Source organism: Phocoena sinus, chromosome 4, assembly GCF_008692025.1.
Source record: "Phocoena sinus isolate mPhoSin1 chromosome 4, mPhoSin1.pri, whole genome shotgun sequence".
Lineage (NCBI taxonomy): Eukaryota > Metazoa > Chordata > Mammalia > Artiodactyla > Phocoenidae > Phocoena > Phocoena sinus.
The window spans coordinates 119,966,479-119,986,759 of NC_045766.1; the positions used below are offsets into that span (position 1 = coordinate 119,966,479).

General features: G+C 33.7%; 1 protein-coding gene across 2 annotated transcripts in view; it reads right to left on the bottom strand.

Moving 5' to 3' along the window:
- Window positions 1-20,281, bottom strand: part of TMPRSS15 (transmembrane serine protease 15) — a 130,238-nt gene that overhangs the window by 78,630 nt on the left and 31,327 nt on the right. For both annotated transcript variants that reach the window (XM_032630599.1, XM_032630600.1), the window contains 4 exons: window positions 16,924-17,032; window positions 8,879-8,985; window positions 1,706-1,846; window positions 870-1,019 (listed from right to left, as the gene is read on the bottom strand). In XM_032630599.1, the coding sequence (XP_032486490.1) occupies window positions 870-1,019; window positions 1,706-1,846; window positions 8,879-8,985; window positions 16,924-17,032 (507 nt within the window). The remainder of the gene's footprint in view (window positions 1-869; window positions 1,020-1,705; window positions 1,847-8,878; window positions 8,986-16,923; window positions 17,033-20,281) is intronic.

Genomic DNA, 20,281 nt, shown 5'->3' on the forward strand with positions numbered 1-20,281 from the left:
AGAAGAGACAGGAGAGAGCTCTCTCTTATGTTCTCTCTCTCTGTTATGTGAGGATACAGTAAGGAGGCTGGTGTCGTGAACCAAAGGAGGGCTCTCATCAGAACCATACCATGCTTGCACCCTGACCTCAGACTTCCAGTCTCCAGAACTTTGAAAAATAAATATTGATTGTTTAGGATAATCAGTCTGTGGTATTTAGTTATGGAAGCCCTGACGAACTAAGAAAGCTTATCAGAAGAAGTAAACCTGCCTTTTTATCTATATTTCAAAATGGTATGATCTTGATCTATTGAAAATTCTAAAGAATTCTTAAAAAACTAATAGAGTTAATAAACAGTTTCAGCAAGGCTGCAGGGTACAAGATCAACACACAAAATCAATTGCATTTCTATACACTAGCAATGAACAATCAGAAAATGGAAATTAAGGCAGAGTAGACCAAAGTTCAGAACAGTTATTTACCTCCCACAAGTCCCCTTAGTTAATAATAAGTGGCAAATCTAGGTTGACAACCCGTCTCTTTGTCTCTAACGGCCTCTGTGTACTTTTCAACATTTCATGAATATATAGGGTAAAAAATATATTTCTTGAAATACTCTTACTTGCCTACTTGATTACCGTTTTCATTTAAATTCATTTATTAGTCCATGATCAAAAAAAAAGAAAATCTGGGGCTTCCCTGGTGGCGCAGTAGTTGAGAGTCTGCCTGCTGATGCAGGGGACACGGGTTCGTGCCCCGGTCTGGGAAGATCCCACATGCCGCGGAGCAGCTGGGCCTGTGGGCCGTGGCCGCTGGGCCTGCATGTCCGGAACTATAGAACAGCGCATGACACTTTTCTTTTAGTTTATGAATTAAATATGAATTATACCTGAATCATTGCCAAAAGTGTGGTCAAAATTTGGACCAGTAGAGGGAGGAAAGGTGTTTCCCTGAATCCTTTCCCACTCATTGTCATCATTTAGATCCTGGATCCAGAAACAAAAGCCATCTTCAAAATTACAGTTGATTTTCTCATAATCTGTAAATTAAAAAAATAATAAAATATTTCAAATGTCGTCAACAATTTATAATAGAATTGAAAATAATGTAAACTCACACAGTTTATAATTAAGTGGCATGCACAAAATCATTTGCTAAATTCATTTTAACTGTTTAATTCCATTTAGTTAAAAAAAACCCACATCATTTTGTTGCCAACTGTGTTCTTATGTTTCCTATACCCCATTAGGGCTTCAGCAAAGACAAGCATCTTGTTCTTATTGTTCTTTAATTTTTATATCTTACCTCTGTTGGCTTACCCACATAAACTTTGTCCCAAATTTTTTGCTCCCCCTATTTATTTACTAAATTTAATACTCTGGTCAAAATTAGGTTGATGTGGAACATTCTCAGAATTAGTTTTATGCTAATTTCTTAAGGTTTGAATACTTGCAGTATATAAAAGTTTAATTTTCCTATTGATTTATAATTTTTCTCAAATTGGTTATTTGATTGTTTTGAAGAATGTGAGCTGTTTTCTAATTTCTCATTTCTTTGCAAGTATCAAATGGAGAAAGGTATACATAAGAGATACTCATTAAAGAACCTGCATAATGAAACAGATAGTAACCCTGTTCTAAAATATTAGGTCCTGCTACTTTTAAAATTCCATTACAGTATTAAAGCACCTGAAGATTCAGAGGCTAAGAAATAAACAATACTTACTATTAAGCACTTTGCTGTTAAATGCAGTGTATGTTGCATTAAAGCCAATATAATCATTTTCAACAGATTGTATAAGAAAAGTGGCAGTAACTTGATTGGAAAAAATCCTAATTGTGCCAGGATTATTTGACCAGAGAGAAGCTACAAAAGAAAATGAATGACTGTTATATGTACATATACATATATTCACTTATCTATTGATCTGTCCATCCATCCATCTATCCATTCATCAATCAATCTATTGATCTATCAATTGATCTATCAATCTTTTTATCTGATCCTACTGTTAACTAAAAGCATTAGTCCTATAATTAATTTATTTAAAATAAATATCTCTTGTCCTATAATAATAATGTTTCAAATTATTACATATATTTGTGGTTTGATAAACTATATTTTCATTTTTGTTAGTTAGATACACTGTAAACACATATAAAAAAAGATCCATTCTTTTACGGAAAAAATTAATCTAAGAAACATACAAGTTAAACAGTTATAAAACAAAACATGAGCTTGATTCTATCAGGTTTTTCCCATACCACACTAACAGAGGCTAAACTCAATCACAATAGTAGAAATAAGGGTATTTCTTTAGCTTTCTACCCATATAGCTGTAGGACCTCAAAATAATCCTAGACAATTTAAGGATTGTTTCTACAGATATTGATCTTATCTCTTTTCCATTTTAATTCTAGCTACAAAAGATATTAACTTTCTAGCCTTTTTATTTTCAAGGGTTAATATAGTGCTTGAGAAATAAGAAGTACTCACATGGTGATTTACCAAAAAAAGCATTGTTATATAAAATTTGCTTTTATAGAAATTTATTATTTAGCACATACATTCTCAAAGGGGGTGATATTGCCTCCTACATGGTAAAAATTTGTATTCAGGGACAGAAAAATTCTTAGTTTTTAAATTTATGAAGCCAAAGATGTACAGTACATCTTTGAAGCCTGTTTATGTACAGTACATAAACAGGTATGGAGAATATCTGAAATATTAAAATTTCATGGGGAGCAATTAGGGGAGAAAAAGGTCTAAAAGTTTCTTAGTGGGAGTGATAATGAAAAAAAAGGATAGGAAGCAATGGCTTCGCATTTTAGTTCGACAGTTTGAACTGGGTATCAGATTCAAGTTTATGAAAGGTATCTCACTTGCAGATTGAAGACAAAGCACCACTGTTAATTATTGAGTTCTGAAGAAAGATACTTTCATAAACTACTGAAAAATTCTGTGCTTATCATGTAGAAATTAGTGAAAAAATGTGATTACATGCATGATAATTTCAGGAAAATCTAATGGAAAGAAAACCATGAATAAGCATTGATTTATATCTTACTCTTTTCCACAATAAAGTTGTATTTCATTCTTTCAGTATTTTCTCATGAAGGACTACATTGGTTATTTAAATTCCTTCTACAAGCATATGTAACTGTGTAACTCAAATGGTTGTCATATTTAAAATCTTTGTAGTCCATATATGTCTAGTTGCTTAAAGCATGTGAATATACTAGAAATTTTGCTTAAAACCTATCTGCCTCTCTTTCTTTCTTTCTTTTCTATAGCAATGGAGTTTTGGGGGGGCGGCATGGCTTCTGATAGGATCTGAATGTGGCTACTGGTTCAATGGCACCCTTCATGGTTGTGATGTGTTGGATTCCCATGTTGTCTAATGTTATTGTACTAGTCTAGTTAGTCTGGGGTTTATGTCCTGAGATTCATTAATACGCTTCAGAGTTATACATAAATTTCTAGAAATGGTGTAGAACATTTGCATCTATTGAGGCTTTGTAAATCTTTTATCAGATTCTTAAAGTTGTGACTAGAAAGAGTCCCAGAGCCACAGATGCAGTGGAGAGAATATTATCTTATGCATCCACAAAGGTAGTAGAAGACAGTGGTTAAAAACAGAGGCTCCAGAGTCAGCATGAGATTCATTTCTGGCTCCATGTCTTATGAGACTTCTCAGTGCTTCAGTTTCCTCTGTTGTGGTATAACACCTTCCATAAACATTTGTGATAAGGAGCATATAAGTAATTTCCACATGATAGAGTGACCGGTATATAGTAAGTGCTCAGTGAATGCTAGCTATTATTCCTTGATCTGCTCAACTGGATTGTAAGCCCTGAAAACGCAGAGACTACACTTAATGCTTTCTGAGCCTCTGCCATTGTGTCAGATCATGGGAAACTTTTAATCAATTTTTGGATACATGAATTAAGATGTGAGTAAATATAACAATAGAGTTTGCCTACATAAAAGAGTCATAAAAGAGTCAGGGCAGGAGTTGAAAGAAAAAAAACAATTTCCTAATAATTTCTAAAGCCTGGATTTTTCTCTACCTGACACAAGAAACTTTTAAGCAATAATTCCTTAAGAAAATCCAGTGCCTTTTACTAAAAAACAATATTGCTATGGATATTAAATTTGCCAAGCAGCCACACTTGTGTGAATTAACTCATTTGTCTTCTAACAATAAAGGCTCTGGTGAATAAGTTTTGCAAAAGAGGAAAGCTGGGAAGCATAATTAAAATTCAGGGGAATTTGAGATGAGGGCAACGGGCAAGGATAACAGACTTTCCATAGAGTATAATTCAACAGATCTAGATCAAAACTTTTAATTTTATCCTATTCATAAGAGAAGAAATTCTGCAGTTAGATTAGCTTCTTTGTGTGTTATAAAGGATTTCTAATATAGACAACAAATTTTATTGAGTGCTCACTATAAATTTGGTATGGTGCTAAATGCTGGAGAAGAAATAACCAAGTTCCCCTCTTAGCCTATTAGAAAAGTTCAGGTTAATGAATTATAAAAAAAATTACTTTGGAATTGATAGATATGAGAGAAATGCCATAGGGGTACTGAGGAAGTAGTTCTTAATTTTTCCAGGCACTATCACTGAGGAATCTTCAAGAGCCTCTGGGAAGTCCACCACCTTAAGCCAGTGCTTGTTAAATTTTTCCATATAACATACCCCTATCAACAGAAGTGAATGAATGGGTACTTCTAACACTACGTGAAAGTATTCTAATAAAAGTACAAATTTTAATAAAAATGTTTTACTGTGAAAAGTGTTTGTATATATTATTTAATTCCGTGTCCACAGTACGATTATTTTTGTTGTAGGATAAGTTGACAATTCAGGAAGATCCACTATGTTTATTACATAACTTCATCTATATCTATGCCAACTTTTGTATGATTCAGTTTTAAAAACATGTCCTTAAACTGCTAAGCTCCAACATTGGGGATATGCTATTAATAGTCCTTTGGGAACAGAAGAAGAGCTAAGCACTTCAGATGTAAAGAATGGTGTAACAACTAAACACACAGAAATGCATTTTCCTGGCTTGTCAACTTGAAATTGGTTTCAGCGTGCTCATACAGGCTGTTTTTGTTGTCTTTCTTTGAGGATACATAAATATATCTATGTATTTTTTGAATAAAGCATTAATGGAGCATATTTATCATCTTCTACCACTTCCATACCCAGTACTGTTAATTATTACCACCAATGAATTGAAGATTTTACCTTCATCACTACAGTTTAAAGAAAACATTTTTGACTACTATCCTGTTAATTTATTCTGATTTACCCTGATTTCCACACTTATTTGGAAAAGACTCTATTGCATTCTATATCATCTATCTATATGAAATGCCCACCTTCCTCTGAAACTTTTTACCAGTCAGAGTACTTTTACATCATGACTGTATCTAAAAATGACTGAAAAATGCCTTTAAAATTTGTTCATACTAACTTACCCCTAATCAAGTATATAAGAACTATTTTATGGTACTGGATACTTTTATTTTCTTATAATTCCTTTACATAATCTTATTTTTCTTGATTTAATTAAAATATCTATATATTTTCCACGTGATAAAGATAATTATCTTTATTCTGAATTGTAATTTAATAAAAGTAATTGTGTACACATCTCTCACAATAAGAGACTTGCTAAAATATTTAGAAAAAAAGATGGGATTTTGAACCAAGAGTGAAAGTATCAGCATTGTTACAAAACAAAATAACTGTAGAGTTATAAGAAATGCTACTGATCTCCATTAATTAACTACTATAATACCATGATATATAAACCTGCTGGTTTAAATTTAAATCAACAAATACTAAATTTTTACAATATATCAGGCATGGGCTAGATGCTGGAGGTAAGATATTTTTACATATCTTTAAAAAAGGTGTTATTTTTAAATTTAAAATGTAATTTTAACAGCTAATGCCATTTCTCATATTTTTTCAAGTTAAATTAAAATATTTAATTTAAAAATCTTTGAAATACATTTATATTTCAAAAAGACCTTAAAAATTAAACAACTACCTATTTGTTATAATTTAACTTCATTTTCTTAGATTTTTTCTATTTTCTATTTGTATATTTAGTTCATTGCATTTTTATGATAATTATTTGTGCATTATTGACATCACTATATATAATGATTCTAAGATTTAGTTATGTATTTCTGATGATCTAAGCATGTGAAAATAAGTAAAAATAGCATTCAGGCAAATGGTATCTGAAGAGAAGGGAACATGAGGGTAATTTACACCTATCATTTTTGGGAAGTTAACCTCTATGAATTTAGTTTTTATCTGTAAAATAAAGATTCTAATAGCACCTGTGTAATATGGTTCAGGGGAGAAATTTTTTTTTTTTTTGAGTTAAAGTGCTGAGAACACTACTTTGCATATTGCAAGTGATCAAAGTATGCTAACATTTATTATTAATATCACATTAGCCCTTGGAGAAATTTATATGAACTGGCTTATTTGTCTACCTATGTAAATATTTATGTTGACATAATTTTAAGGAGCTAGATTTATCAACTACAGAAAAAGTAGATTATGAAATGGCTGGTCCATTTATTTAAGCCAAATGTGATTTACCATGAGTTCATCTGTTTTATGTATATTCATGATTATACTTGTACTTGGGGCTTTTAAAGCACAATGAATAAATGCGTTGCATTTGAAGTCGGAGGGTCTGGGTCTGATTTCTATCTCCAACACTAACTAGCTTTGTGGACTTGTGGTCATTTAACTTCTTAGATCTCATTTTCTTCTCCTGTAATGCATACTTTGTAGATTTATTGAAAATATTAAATAAGGATATCCACATAGAGTACTCAGTATGATGTGTGTCATATTAAAAGCACCCAATAAAAAGTACTTATTATTATCATATGCTTAAATATTTCTCAAATCAATAAGTCAGTCAAAACATTTATTCGATAGGATCTACTTTTCATTATTCACAAGTGCAATTTAAAATCCAAAATTATTAAAATAAATACAGCTTTATATACATGTTAATAAGAGATGTCACTTGTAACCTTAGCTCTGCTAAGATGACTATTGACTATTCCTCAAAAGTGTGAGGAAAACTAGTTATTCCCTGGACTCCGCTGCCACATTCTTTTCTTCATCCTTATTTTATTTCCTCCTGGAATTTCACTCCTACTTTTGTTGGATACCATGAATAGGTCTATTCATTTGGGGACCAGATGGAATAAAGTGGGGTAGTCACACATGTATTATTAGAGCGTTCCCTGCCCTTTCTCAGCTCCCATCGGTGTCTATGTCCATAATGACAAATGGCTACGTAATAACAATACCATCCACACCTTCCATTTAGTGAGACTACATCCTGATCTACTCATTGTTTTACCAACTTTATTAGTAATAGTCCTTCAAGAGACTGAGAAGCAGAGTGCATAATAAAAATAGAAAAAAGAGATTCATTGTTGAAGCAAAATAGCTGTTTTTAGGGTTTGTTTGAATTTTGCTGAATGGGGAGCAACACTTACAGTATAGTAGAATTCCACATGATTTTTAAAACATCAATTAGAAGAGAATCATGTGAAACAGTACATCATTTATTACTAAGAAGTTTGATTACACAGAGCACTAAATTATTAATTTTTATAATCAGGACCAGTTTTTCTTTTTCCTTTCAGTAACTTAAAGTACAAGCTCATATTCAGTTCAAAATCAAAAAATGGGTGTAAGACCTAAATAGACATTTGTCCAAAGAAGACATACAGATTGTCAAGAGGCACATGAAAAGATGCTCAACATCACTAAATATTAGAGAAATGCAAATCAAAACTACAATGAAGTATCAACTCCCAGTGGTCAGAATGGCCATCATTAAGAAATCTACAAACAATAAATGCTGTAGAGGGTGTGGAGAAAAGGGAGCCCTCTCACACTGTTTGTGGGAATGTAAATTGATACAGCCACTGTGGAGAATAGTATGGAGGTTCCTTAAAAAACTAAAAACAGAGCTAATATGACCCAGCAATCCCACTACTGGGCATATACCCGGAGAAAACCATAATTCGAAAAGACACATGGACCACAGTGTTCATTGCAGCACTATTTGCAATAGCCAGGTCATGGAAACAACCTAAATGTGCCCATCAACAGATGAATGGATAAAGAAGATGTGGTACATATATACAGTGGAATATTACTCAGCCATATAAAGGAACAAAATTAGGTCATTTGCAGAGATGTGGATGGACTTACAGTCTGTCATACAGAGTGAAGTAAGTCAGAAAGAGAAAAACAAATATCATTTATTAATGCATATATGTGAAATCTAAAAAAAATAGTACAGATGAACTTATTTCCAGGACAGGAATAGAGACACAGATGTAGAGAACAGATGTGTGGACATGGGGGGCGGGAAGGAGAGGGCAGGATGAATTGAGAGATTAGGTTTGACATAAATACACTACCATGTGTAAAATAGATAGCTAGTGGGAACCATCAGTATAGCACAGGGAGCTCAGCTCAGTGCTCTGTGATCACCTAGATAGGTGGGATGGTGGTGGATGGGAGGGAGGTCCAAGAAGGAGGGGATATATGCATACATATAGCTGATTCACTTCGTTGTATAGCAGAAACTAACACAACATTGTAAAGCAATTACACTCCAATAAAAACAAACAAACAAACAAACAACTCTTGCATCAATAAGAGAATGGGTTATTTCACAAATCATATTGCTACATATCTGGAAGAAAATAAAACCAGACATAAAACCTCAAAAAAAAAAAAATCAAAGGGAAAGCGCATCACTCCAGAAGGTTTTCCACATATTTTCATTTTGATAATGGACTGTATATTTGTTTTAACTTACCTCTTAAAATCTTGCTTGAACCCACACTTTCATAAATATTTAATACATCTGTATAATATGTATTAAAATAATCAAAGTTCAGTTGAATGGAAAGTCCTTGGTTTACACTAAATTAAAAGCAAAAAATAGACTATTACACTCTTAACAGTTGGCACAACTCAATGTATTCTAGAATTTGAATGTATTTTTCTAATTGTGATAAAGAATATGTAACATGATAGACTCTCTTAACAATTTTTAAATGTATGGAACAGTATTTTTAACTATAAGCACAATATTGTACTGCAGCTCTCTTGAACTCTTTCAACTTGCATGACTGAAACTCTATACCCACTGAACAGTAACTCCCCATTTTTTCTCTCCCAGCCTCTGACAACCATTATACCTTCTGACTCTCTGAGTTTGAATACTTTAGATGCTTCATATAAGTGAAATCATGCAGGATTTGTCCTCCTATGACTGACTTATTTCACTTAGCATAACGTTCTCAAGGTGCAACCATGTTGTTGTCTATGATAGGATTTCCTTCTTTTAATGACGGAATAATATTCCACTGTATGTATACACCACATTTTCTTTATCTATTCATCTGTCAATGAACATTTAGGTTGTTTCCACCTCTTAGCTATTGTGAATAATGCTGCAACGAACATAGGAGTGTGTATCTTTTAGAGATCTTGACTTCAATACTTTGGGAAAAATACCAAGAAATTGGATTGCTAGATCGTATGGTGGTTCTATTTCTTATGCCTTTAGGGAGCCTTCATACTGTTTTCCGTACTATCTACACCATTTTGCACTCCATCCAACAGCACACAAGGGTTCCAATTTCCCCACATCCTCACCAACATTTATAATGTTCTGTTTTTTTGGTAATGGCCATTATGATTTTGATTTGCATTTCCCTGATGATTACTATGTTGAGCGATGCCCTTTAGCCATTTGTATGCCTTTTTTTTTTTTTGAGCAATATCTATTTGAGTCTTTTGCCCACTTTTTATTTGGTTTATTTTGCTATTGAGTTTTGTAGGAGCTCCTTACATATTTTGGATATTAACCCTAATTAGATATATGGTTTGCAAATATTTGCTTCCATTCTTTAGGTTGCCTTTTCATTCTGTTGTTTTCTGTTGTTTCCTTTGCTGTATAGAAGGCTTTTAATGAGATATATTGCCACTTGTTGATTTTTGCTTTTGCTGCCTGCGCTTTCGTTTTCAAATCCAGGAAATTATTGTGAAGACCAATGTTATGAAGCTTTCCTTTTATAATTTCTTCTAGGAGTTTTATGATTTCAAGTCTTATGTTTAAGCCTTTAATTCATTTTGAGTTTATTTCTTGTGTATGGTGTAAGGTAAAGTTCCAATTTTGTTCTGCATCTGAATATCTAGTTTTACCAACACCCTTTGTTGAAGAGACTATATTGTTTCCCCATTGTGTAGTTTTGACATCCTTGTCAAAGATAATTTGACCATATATGTGTGGGCTTATTTGTGACCTCTCTATTCTGTTTCACTGGTCTGTATGTCTATTTTCATGCTGGTACTATACTGGTACTGATTACTGTAGCTTTGTAATATATTTTGAAATCAGGAAGTATGAGGCTTTGTTCTCTTTCTCAAGATTGTTTTGGCTATTTGGGGTCCTTTGTGGTTCCATATGAATTTTAGGATTCTTTTTCTTTTAAAATCATTGGGATTTTGATAGAGATTGTGATGAATCTATAGATCATGCTCAGTAATATGGACATTATTATATTACATTATTATATTTTAACAATATTAAGTCTTCAAATCCATGAACATGAGATGTCTTTCCATTTATTTGTCTTTAAATTCAGTCAGTAATGTTTTATTATTTTCACTGTGTCTTTTACCTCCTTGATTAAGTTTATTCCTAAGTACTTTATTCTTTTTACTGCTATTGTAAATGGGACTGTTTTCTTAATTTCCTTTCTGGATGATTAGTGTATAGAAACACAAGTGATCTTTCTATGTGGATTTTGTATCCTGTAACTTTGTTGAATTATTTTATTATTTCCAACAGTTTTTTTGTGGAATTTATGGTTTTCTATATATAAGATCTTGCCACCTGTGAACAGATAATTTTGCTTCTTCTTTTCTTGTTTGGATATATTGTATTTTTTTTTTTCTTGCTTAATTGCTCTGGCTAGGACTTCCAGTATTAAGTTGAATAAGAGTGGTGAGAGGGGGCATCCTTGTTTTGTTCCTGATCTTAGAGGAAAAGCCTTTACATTTTCATCATTGAGTATGATATTTACTCTTAACTTTTCTTGCATGACCTTTATTAGATTTAGGTAATTTCCTTCTATCCTTATTTTGCTTAGTGTTTTTTTATCATGAAAGGGTGTTGAATTTTGTCAAAAGCTTTTTCTGAATCTGTTGAGAAGATCCTGTGATTTTTAGCCTTCATTCCGTTAATGTGGTGTATCAAGTTGATTGATTTTTATATATTGAAACATCCTTGCATCCCAGAGATGAATCTCACTTGGTGATGGTGTATAATCCTTTTAATTTTCCATCGAATTTGGTTTGCTAGTATTTTGCTTAAGGATTTGTACATTTATATTTTCAGGGGTATATTATCAGGACTGTAGTTTTCTTTTCTTGTGGTGACTTTGTCTGGCTTTGGTATCAAAGTGAGTGTTCCTTCTTTTCCAATTTTTGGAAGAGTCTGAAAAAGATTAGTATTAACTCATCTTTAAATATTTGGTAGAATTCACCAGTAAAACCAGTGGGTCATGGTTTTTTGTTGGGAGGTCTTTGGTTACTGATTCAATCTTCTTACTAGTAAATTGTCTGTTCAGATTTTGTATTTCTTTATGATTCAGTGTTAGTAGATTGTAAGTTTCTAGGGATTTATCCTTTCCTTCTAGGTTATTTCACTTAGCACTTCTTTTTCTCTATCTCATAAGATTTGGTATGTTGCTGTTGTTGTTTTTCATTTGCTTCAAGACATTTTCTAATTTCCTTTTTGATTTAGTATGAGATCCATTGACTGTTCAAGAGCAATTAGAACCTTGTAAGTTTCTTTTTCAGTGGTGTCTAATTTTTTGCTCTCTCTGGTGTCTGTATGTGGTGCTGCATATTCTATGGTCCTACCACAGCAAGTCACCCAACTATACCTTTTTCTCTGCAGCCACAGTCCATGCAAATTGTGCTGGCTCATCAGCTCCACATTCATGCAAGACATATACCCGTTGCTGGGGAAGCTCTTGAAACAGAATGTTGGAAGCATGCTGCACTTCTTTCTTTCCATCCTTAGGGAGAAGCCTTGAATTGTGCACTTTGTCCCAATTGTATCAAGCCTTGCTGGCCATAGCAAGCTGTATCCACTTCTCTTTGTTCTCAGTATCTCTCAGGCATCCAAACAATACCAGTTCCATCACTTATCCATATAAGGTGAGACAGAAACTAGTCCCTTAGGAAGCTCTTGGAAAAGCTGGGACACTGGATCTATGTTTCATCCTTCTTTTTCCTTCCAAGGAAGAAGTAGTGAGTCAAGACTTGTGCTGAACTGTGCTGTGTTGGGGAAGGAGTTGATGGAGGGTAAAATGAACTTGATCTTCTTGTCCATTTCAGTGCAGCTGTCCTTGGCTTTGTGTTCACCTGGGGTATTCAACTTCTTAACTGAATTCTGGAATTCCCATAAATGACTTTTGGTTCACATTTCGCTGTTAAATCAACATATCTGTGGGGGAACAAAAGCTGAGGCTTCTTGGCTACAGAATAATTCCTATCTCATTATGCCAACATCTGTATGAAAATCTCCTATGGTGTGATTTAGTCACGGCAGATTAAAAGCTGAGAACACCCTGTATATACACCCTTTGTGCTAAATCTTGAATAAAATTTGGATCAGTTGCTATATATTTGACCTCCAAGCTCTCAATTTGGTTGACCAATCCAATCATTATGATGATCAAAATAATCAAGTTGCCAATGGCTTATCTACCTTATGCTGAATGCTCTATGGGGAAAAATGTTCAAATTTTAATTTTCAGTTTGGGGAAAAGGTGTCTAGGGCAATACCTATTTATAACTCTACTGTCTCACTGAAGTGTAGGATCAGAAATGTGAATAATTCTTTAGTGTTTTGGAGGTACAAGGTTCCCCTGAACTCTGCAAAAAGGAGGAAGGCCAAACAATTAAAGCAGAGCATAGATATCGTTGAAGCTGGTTGAATATTGAAAGGGTGGATAATAGGGAGAGATCTAGTCTCCAAAGCCAAGAAGGAGACTGAGAAGATACTTGGCTTCAGAGGCTGGCTGTGGAGGCTGCTGATTGAATCATGGCTCCTGCCCAGGGGCATGGCAAGTTTGGATTTTCTGTAAGTTATCAGTAGTACCTTGATCAGTTGGTAAACTGGGGACATTCATCACAAATGTAGTTAATTTTGAAACTCTAAGTTTCATGGTTGGGAAATGTCCATTTGGGGCAAGGCCTGAGGTTTGGCAAACATATTAGATTCCTGATGAGGGGCTGGAGGCAGGGCTGAAGTTTTGTCTTCAAGGAGTGTGGTTGACAGCATTGCAATGGCAGCGACTAGCAGGGGAGGATTAAAAGACATGTAAGCAGTAACCCAGGTTTTTGGATATGACCAGTGTTTGCTGTCAGGAAGGTGAGGTTAGAACAATGGTGGGTTGGTTTTAAAAAATATTGACACAGGGACCTCAACCCTGGATATCAGATTCCATGGTTCTGGAATGGATTTGGGGATGTACGTTTTTAAATACTCCGGGAGCGATTGTGATGTGCTCTTAGGTTTGAGGGCCACTGGAGGAAGATAGGCAGATGCAGAAGATGCCACACTCATGGGCTACCCTCAGATGTATTTAGTAACCACAGGAGGTTGACAGGGGTGGAAGGAGATCAACATGAGGGAGCAGGAGATACTCCCAGAGCAGACTGAGAGAAGGAGAGAAAAGCAGATGATGGCAGTTGTTTAAAAAAATTCTACCTCCGTTAGGTCTCTTCAGCCATGTGGAAAGTGAGCCTGCTAGTGAGAACTTTAGGAAATCCAGCATCAAAACTGAAGAAGACAGAGGAAGAAGAAATAAGCTGCTTTCAGGGATGGTTTCTCTTATTTTAATGAAAGTTTTGGTGTCTCCAGGCAAGAAAACAGTGAGGTTTTTTTGGTTGTTGTTGTTTGCTTGTTTGTTTTGTTTGTTTTTTTAACAAGTGATGTTGTTTTCAAGAAACTAAAGGATGCAAGAGGAGCTTCCTAGGAAACTTTGTGTTCAAAAGATGTTTACTTTTTCAAAGTAGATAGGTAGAGGAGAGAAATGAGTGCATACTGTTTTCTACTTTCTTCTGTTTCAGAAAAGCCAACTTATTTGCAATAAAACAAAGGCATTTATAAAGGTGAGATTAGTTGTAGAATATCATATCTGATGTTTTTATAATATTAACCACAGTTACCTTCTGAATTTTTGAAGGGAAGGATAATTTCCTAAATGTAATTTTTATATTTTACATTTTTGTATCAATAGCTACTCTTTTTAGAGCCCATTTTTACTGAGCATATAAAAGAGTGCTAAGTGTTTTACATTCAATATTACTTTTCATAATGACTTTGACCCCTGTAGTTAGAGATATTGAACTATATAGATGTAGAAATTTTGTCTAAGAGATTTAGTTATTTGTCTGAGATCACATATCTTGAATCTGAAGAAGCCAGATTTGAAACCCATGCCGACAGTCTCCAGTGCTTGCATTCTCCATCACTGACACTCTGCTACATGTGGTCCTAATATAATCCCAAAATATAGCTTAATTGCATCTTAACCATTTCTCCACTAGTTATTTGGTCTTCCAAGCTTGTAAGAAACATTATTGTCTTAACCCCATTTTGATCACCATTAGGAAAAACAAACCATCAGGTCTAATACATCTCTAATGTAGTAATCAGTTTTGAGAAGAAAATACACTTAGATTATTTATATAATTTTAAACCATAATTTTATCATGAAGTACAGTATTTATTTATTTTAGATTCTATAGGTTTTAAAAATCATCCCTAGATTAATGGTGGATTTCTTAAAATAGTTTTAAAAATTAAGTGATGGAAAAAGAAGTAAAAAGAATAGAACCATATAAATCTTTAATTAACATAGTGTGATTATTACATAAATGATATTAGGTACTATTACAGCAAAAGTTTATTGTGATCTGCTTATAAGACCTCCCTGTAGTTTTGACCTAGCTTTACTAAGAAGTGGATTGAACAATTAAATTATCATTATTTAGTATTAATAAAATTTCAAAGATCACATGAAGAAATCACTGTGTAGTTAGGAATGTAGATCAGTTAGAATTCATTTTCTTTCAATTTTCAAAGGAAGTAATTTAAGATTTTTCTAAGCTTTTCTGCTGGCATTTTAGGTAAAGAATTGAATATTTTTCATTTTTTTATGAACAATGCTAATAGCCATTTATAAATGCTTCTCTTTAAATATGATGTGATTATATTAGAAATGATGTCCTCTAAATTTTTAAGTTTTCACTTGACAAGAATTACCTAGAACTGCCATTTTAAATACAAAATCTTATCTTTGGAACACAAGTAACATGTTCTTTAGAACATGAAAAAAAGGAAATAGTGCTCTTAGTTATATCACATGACTTACATGAGGCTGAGCTCCAAAATAGAAATTATTTAAGCAGAACAAGATGTTCTTGGTTTCCTGAATAATGCCAAGTAAATGTGCTTAGAACAATCTTCCCTTCATACCTCATCTCATCTCTGGAATATGTCTACTCAGGAAAACAACTCTTGTGAGTCTTTATGGGGCCATTTCCTATCATTTGTTTGGCAAGAACCCAAAGCTCTGTCTTTTAGCCTTCTCTAACCAGCTGTTATATTGATTCCCCATTTTCTAGTGAGTTATCACAATGATTAAAATAAATATATAGTAGGTCAGATTGGGAAACCATAATTCCATCCAGCTGTTAAGAAAAATGAACGAACTAGAATGCATTTCTCAAAATGAATTCCACAGAGCACTTGTGCTGAATGTTCTGTGGGGAAAAATGTTCAGTGGCTTAATAGAAAAAATATATATATATATACAGTTGACTCTTGAACAATACTGGCTTGAAGTGTGTGGATCCACTCATATGTGGATTTTTTCAATAAATGCATACTACACAAACCCTGGGGAACCATAGAACAGAGGGCCAACTGTAATGTTATATGGGGATTTTGACTGCATGGGCTATTGGCGCCCCCTAAGCCTTCTGTTGTCAAGGGTCAACTGTATATTTTGGGGGAAATTTACTTGCATCTTAACTTATTTAAAGCTGTGAGAAATCTTGTACTTTTAAAAAAATTGTAGTGAGTTTATTTCAGAGCTCCTTATATTTATTCTAGTACAAATGATCTTTACCTTGAAATATCTGAGAGAAACATTAGGTACTACTCCTCTGTGAAAAACGTTTAGGCAAATATTAAAGTAGACAAGCTATCAGCAGTTTGATTATTTTGATTATCATAATGATTGGATTTGTCAATTGAATTAAGACTTGGAGGTCAAATATATAGTAAGTGAACTAAGTGTTATTCAAGATACAACACAAAGGATGAGTATAATGGGTTTCCCAGCTCTTGATCTGCCATGACCAAATCACACCATCGGAGATTTCACATGGATGCAAGCATAATGAGAAAGGAACTACTCTGTAGCTAAGATGCAGCTAAGTGAAATACAGTTTCTTGCAATACACAGACATACAGGCATGTTGTTAATTTTGGCAGCATTTGATTTGTGCCAACTATATGGAAAAAAAAACTTTCTACAAAACCCAATGAGATGGCCCCATTTATTGTTCATAGGGCAAAATTCCTTTTTAAAAGATTAAGAATGAGAGAGAAATTTCTTGGTCAGGATATCAGTTGGGAAGGCTTTGCTTCGTAGTTAATGAAAAAAATTGTCCAAAAAATAAATACATTACTAAATATGGTAAGACTAACTGCATCAGAGAAAGACTTTATGACTTAAGAACATGGAATAGAAGGTGGTATATTACCGTATAATCCACCGACAAACAACACTTGGATTAGAAGACTTTGGATAATGGGCAGCTTCGAAGGACCCAGAAGATCCAGTCAACAAAAATCTGCCATCACAAGCTGTGGCTGTGAAAAAATGGCAATTAATATTAGACAAAACAATCTTGGAAGGGTTTCTCAAATGAAATGGGATTCAAATTGCCTAACGAACCTTCATAGACTACTCATGATTAAATCTATACGAGGCCATTTCACAAAACTAAAATGATCGAATGGAAATAGATCAGATTTCGTGTTTTAAATCTTTATAGATCCATTATAGATCCTTTAGAAAATCATTCTATTTCTAAATACCCATAGTTAAGTTGCATTTTTAGTATATTTTTTTATATTTGTAAGAAAACAAATACACCTTAATTGTAAACTTCCAATTTAAAGAAGCAACTACTATTTTTTGCTTTATTTTCCCCATTAAATTGGAGCTAGGGTGAACTTCCTCTATGCGCACTAGTGATACGTTTTCCTGAAAATGATCAGAAAATGGCCAGGAAAATGATACATATGGTGCAAGGGGCCTGAAGAGATCCTTCCATTCAATCTACTGCACACAACTTTTAACCTTCATCACTTTTGCTCCTTTTGTATGGACTCACAATCTAGCTCAGTATTTTCATTCAATATTCTTGAGTGTGTTTTTATCTCCCATGACAACTCATTTTCCTCTTTTAATTCTTGTAGCACATTTATTTCATGTACTTCTCTTACATCTCTTTAATGTCATGAATTACCAGCTGTCTTAATTTATATCTGAGTCATTTCCTACTAGATTAAAATCTTGAAAGCATGAACGAGGAGTCATAATTTGTAGCTTTTTATTTTATACTTGCTATGTGTATTATTCATTAAAAATAAAACTGATTTGATTTTCACAATCTTTAGCTTTTCTTAGGTTATTTTCTATATTCTTACTACTGTTGACACCATAATTCTAAAATAATGACTCCTGGAATGTGTCCTTTTTCTTTTGGTATTTTGTTTATTCCTCGTATGTTGGAAGTGTTGATAGAGGGCAGGGAAATCAAGGAAATTTATCAAAATTAAATTGCTGCCCTTGGAATCTGAGTGCAGAATAAGCTAATCCTAAATTGATAAATGGAAAAACCCACTGTAACATTACACAGTAATTCTGCCAAGTTATAAAACACAAGCTATTATATGACATCAAATGTTTTATATGAACAGAAGAAAGAAATTGAAAAGCACATAGAAATCTTGATAAAAATACCACATTTTGGTTGGCTTTTTGCTACTTTTGGTGTATATTTTTAAAAGGCATATAAGGTAGAGGCATAAAGAAAGGTAAATAAATTTTAAGATTCAAAGTCCATTTAAGAATAATGTCCTAGGAATTAATTGCATTGGATTATGCATTGGATTATTACAGCCCAATTCCCAAGGGAAAAAAATTAAGAACAGAAAAGATAATAACCCAATATCATAGACCTCAGGAAATTAAAGAGAAAAAATTGTGACTTGTTGAGAGAACTGAATCACCTTATGTGTAATACTTGCTGGAGCAGAAAGGACAATTAAGGCTAATTTGTATGATTTGAAGATAAACAGTAAAATATATGTCTGTTTAATGCAGAGCTAAATCATTTTCTAGTTGTAAAAAAAAATCTCCTTCTTCACTCTTAACTCTCTGTGCATCACAAACCACGCCAAATAAATGAGAAAATCCCTTAGCTTCAATGACCATAAAAGTAAGAATAGTGTCTGCTTGTATTTTAAGTGATATATGGAGCTTTTTAGTCACAGTTTGTCATGAAACATGTGGGCTCCAAGAGTATAGGCAGTGCAAGAAAATCCACCACTATTATAAGTAGTTTATATTTAAACTATGACACTTAGGAACACAGTAAGGAAGAGCAATCAATCCTACCAGCCCTAAAATACAACTGTTAGCATTGGTGGAATGTTTATTATGTGCCAGCATTGCTCTAAGGTCATTATGTAAGTATTAATGTCCCCTTCACCACAAATTTATGAAGTTTTAGGTGGGGAAGCTGAGGTACAGAGCGGGTAAGTTAACTAACATCAGTTCTTCCAGCTTAAAAGGGTTGATTCAAAGCCAGGCAATACCTAATATTAGCCTAATACAGCAATATATAGAGCTATCAGGGTGACATCACTCAGTCATTGCAAAGCAGGATGTGTGTGTGTGTGTGTGTGTGTGAGAGAGAGAGAGAGAGAGAAGAGAGAGAGAGAGAGAGAAATTTTAAATGAAAGAAGAAACAGAAAATTAAAAGAATTTCGTCATGTCCAGTGTTTTTAAAATTAGAATATAGATCACGTTTGCAACAGCACTTTACAACAAACAGGAGGGAGCAAAAAAAGATAGAGTGAAAAAGGGAAAAAAAACAAGACCGGTTTTAGAATTTGTAAAACCTATTTGCAAAGCTGGTGACACTATAGTAATTCTTCATGTCCACTCACTACATATTTGGGGGGAAGATATCAATAGTTTTGGGCTGTACAATGGGGTTCATAAATTTCCAAAAAGCTGAGTGATGACCCTGGTGGCAGAGATTGTTGTATGTTTGCCATATCCTTATTCAGTCCCTTTCTAGGTACATGACTAGACTGCATATCCTAAAATGGGTCACGTGACAGAGTCTGGTTAATAAACTATAGTGAAAGTGATTGTGTTTATCTCCAGATATGATTTCTAAAAAGATCTTCTATAACATTTTTCCATTGTCTCTCAGCAGGTTGCAAAGGATCCAGGGGAGAACTTGGCACAGAAGGGATGGTGGAGGAACCGGCATGCTGAATGTCTGCAGAGCACAGCCTCTTGCCATCTTTCTTGGACTATAACGTAAGTGATAAATAAACTATAATTGTCTTACATTGCTAAGATTGTTTATCATAATATTTAGCTTGCCCTTAAGAATATGATGTTTGCCTGTTCAGTTTTCTATGAAGTTGCTGAGTTTTAGTGGAAATGGATAATCTACAGGTCTAGTTCTGCTCTAAAGGGCCTCTGGGAATTCCTGCACTTAAGTAAAGATTAAGAAGAATATTCCTGAACACATTTAAAATAAAATTACAATAATATTGAACTACTTATAATAGCAAAATTCAGAATGCCAAAATATTATCATTTCAAGATATAGGCTTGTGCTAGGGGCTTTCCCGTACATTCTTTCATTTAATTTCAGGATATTTCTGGAGAACCTAATGTTACATGTCATGAAGCAGGACAGACTTTTGGCAAAACAGATATAACCCAGCCATGGCTGAGTAGGATTACTGGGTATTCAGGATTATAATTTTTGACTATGAAGTTCTTTTAAGTGTAGCACCCAAAAAAAT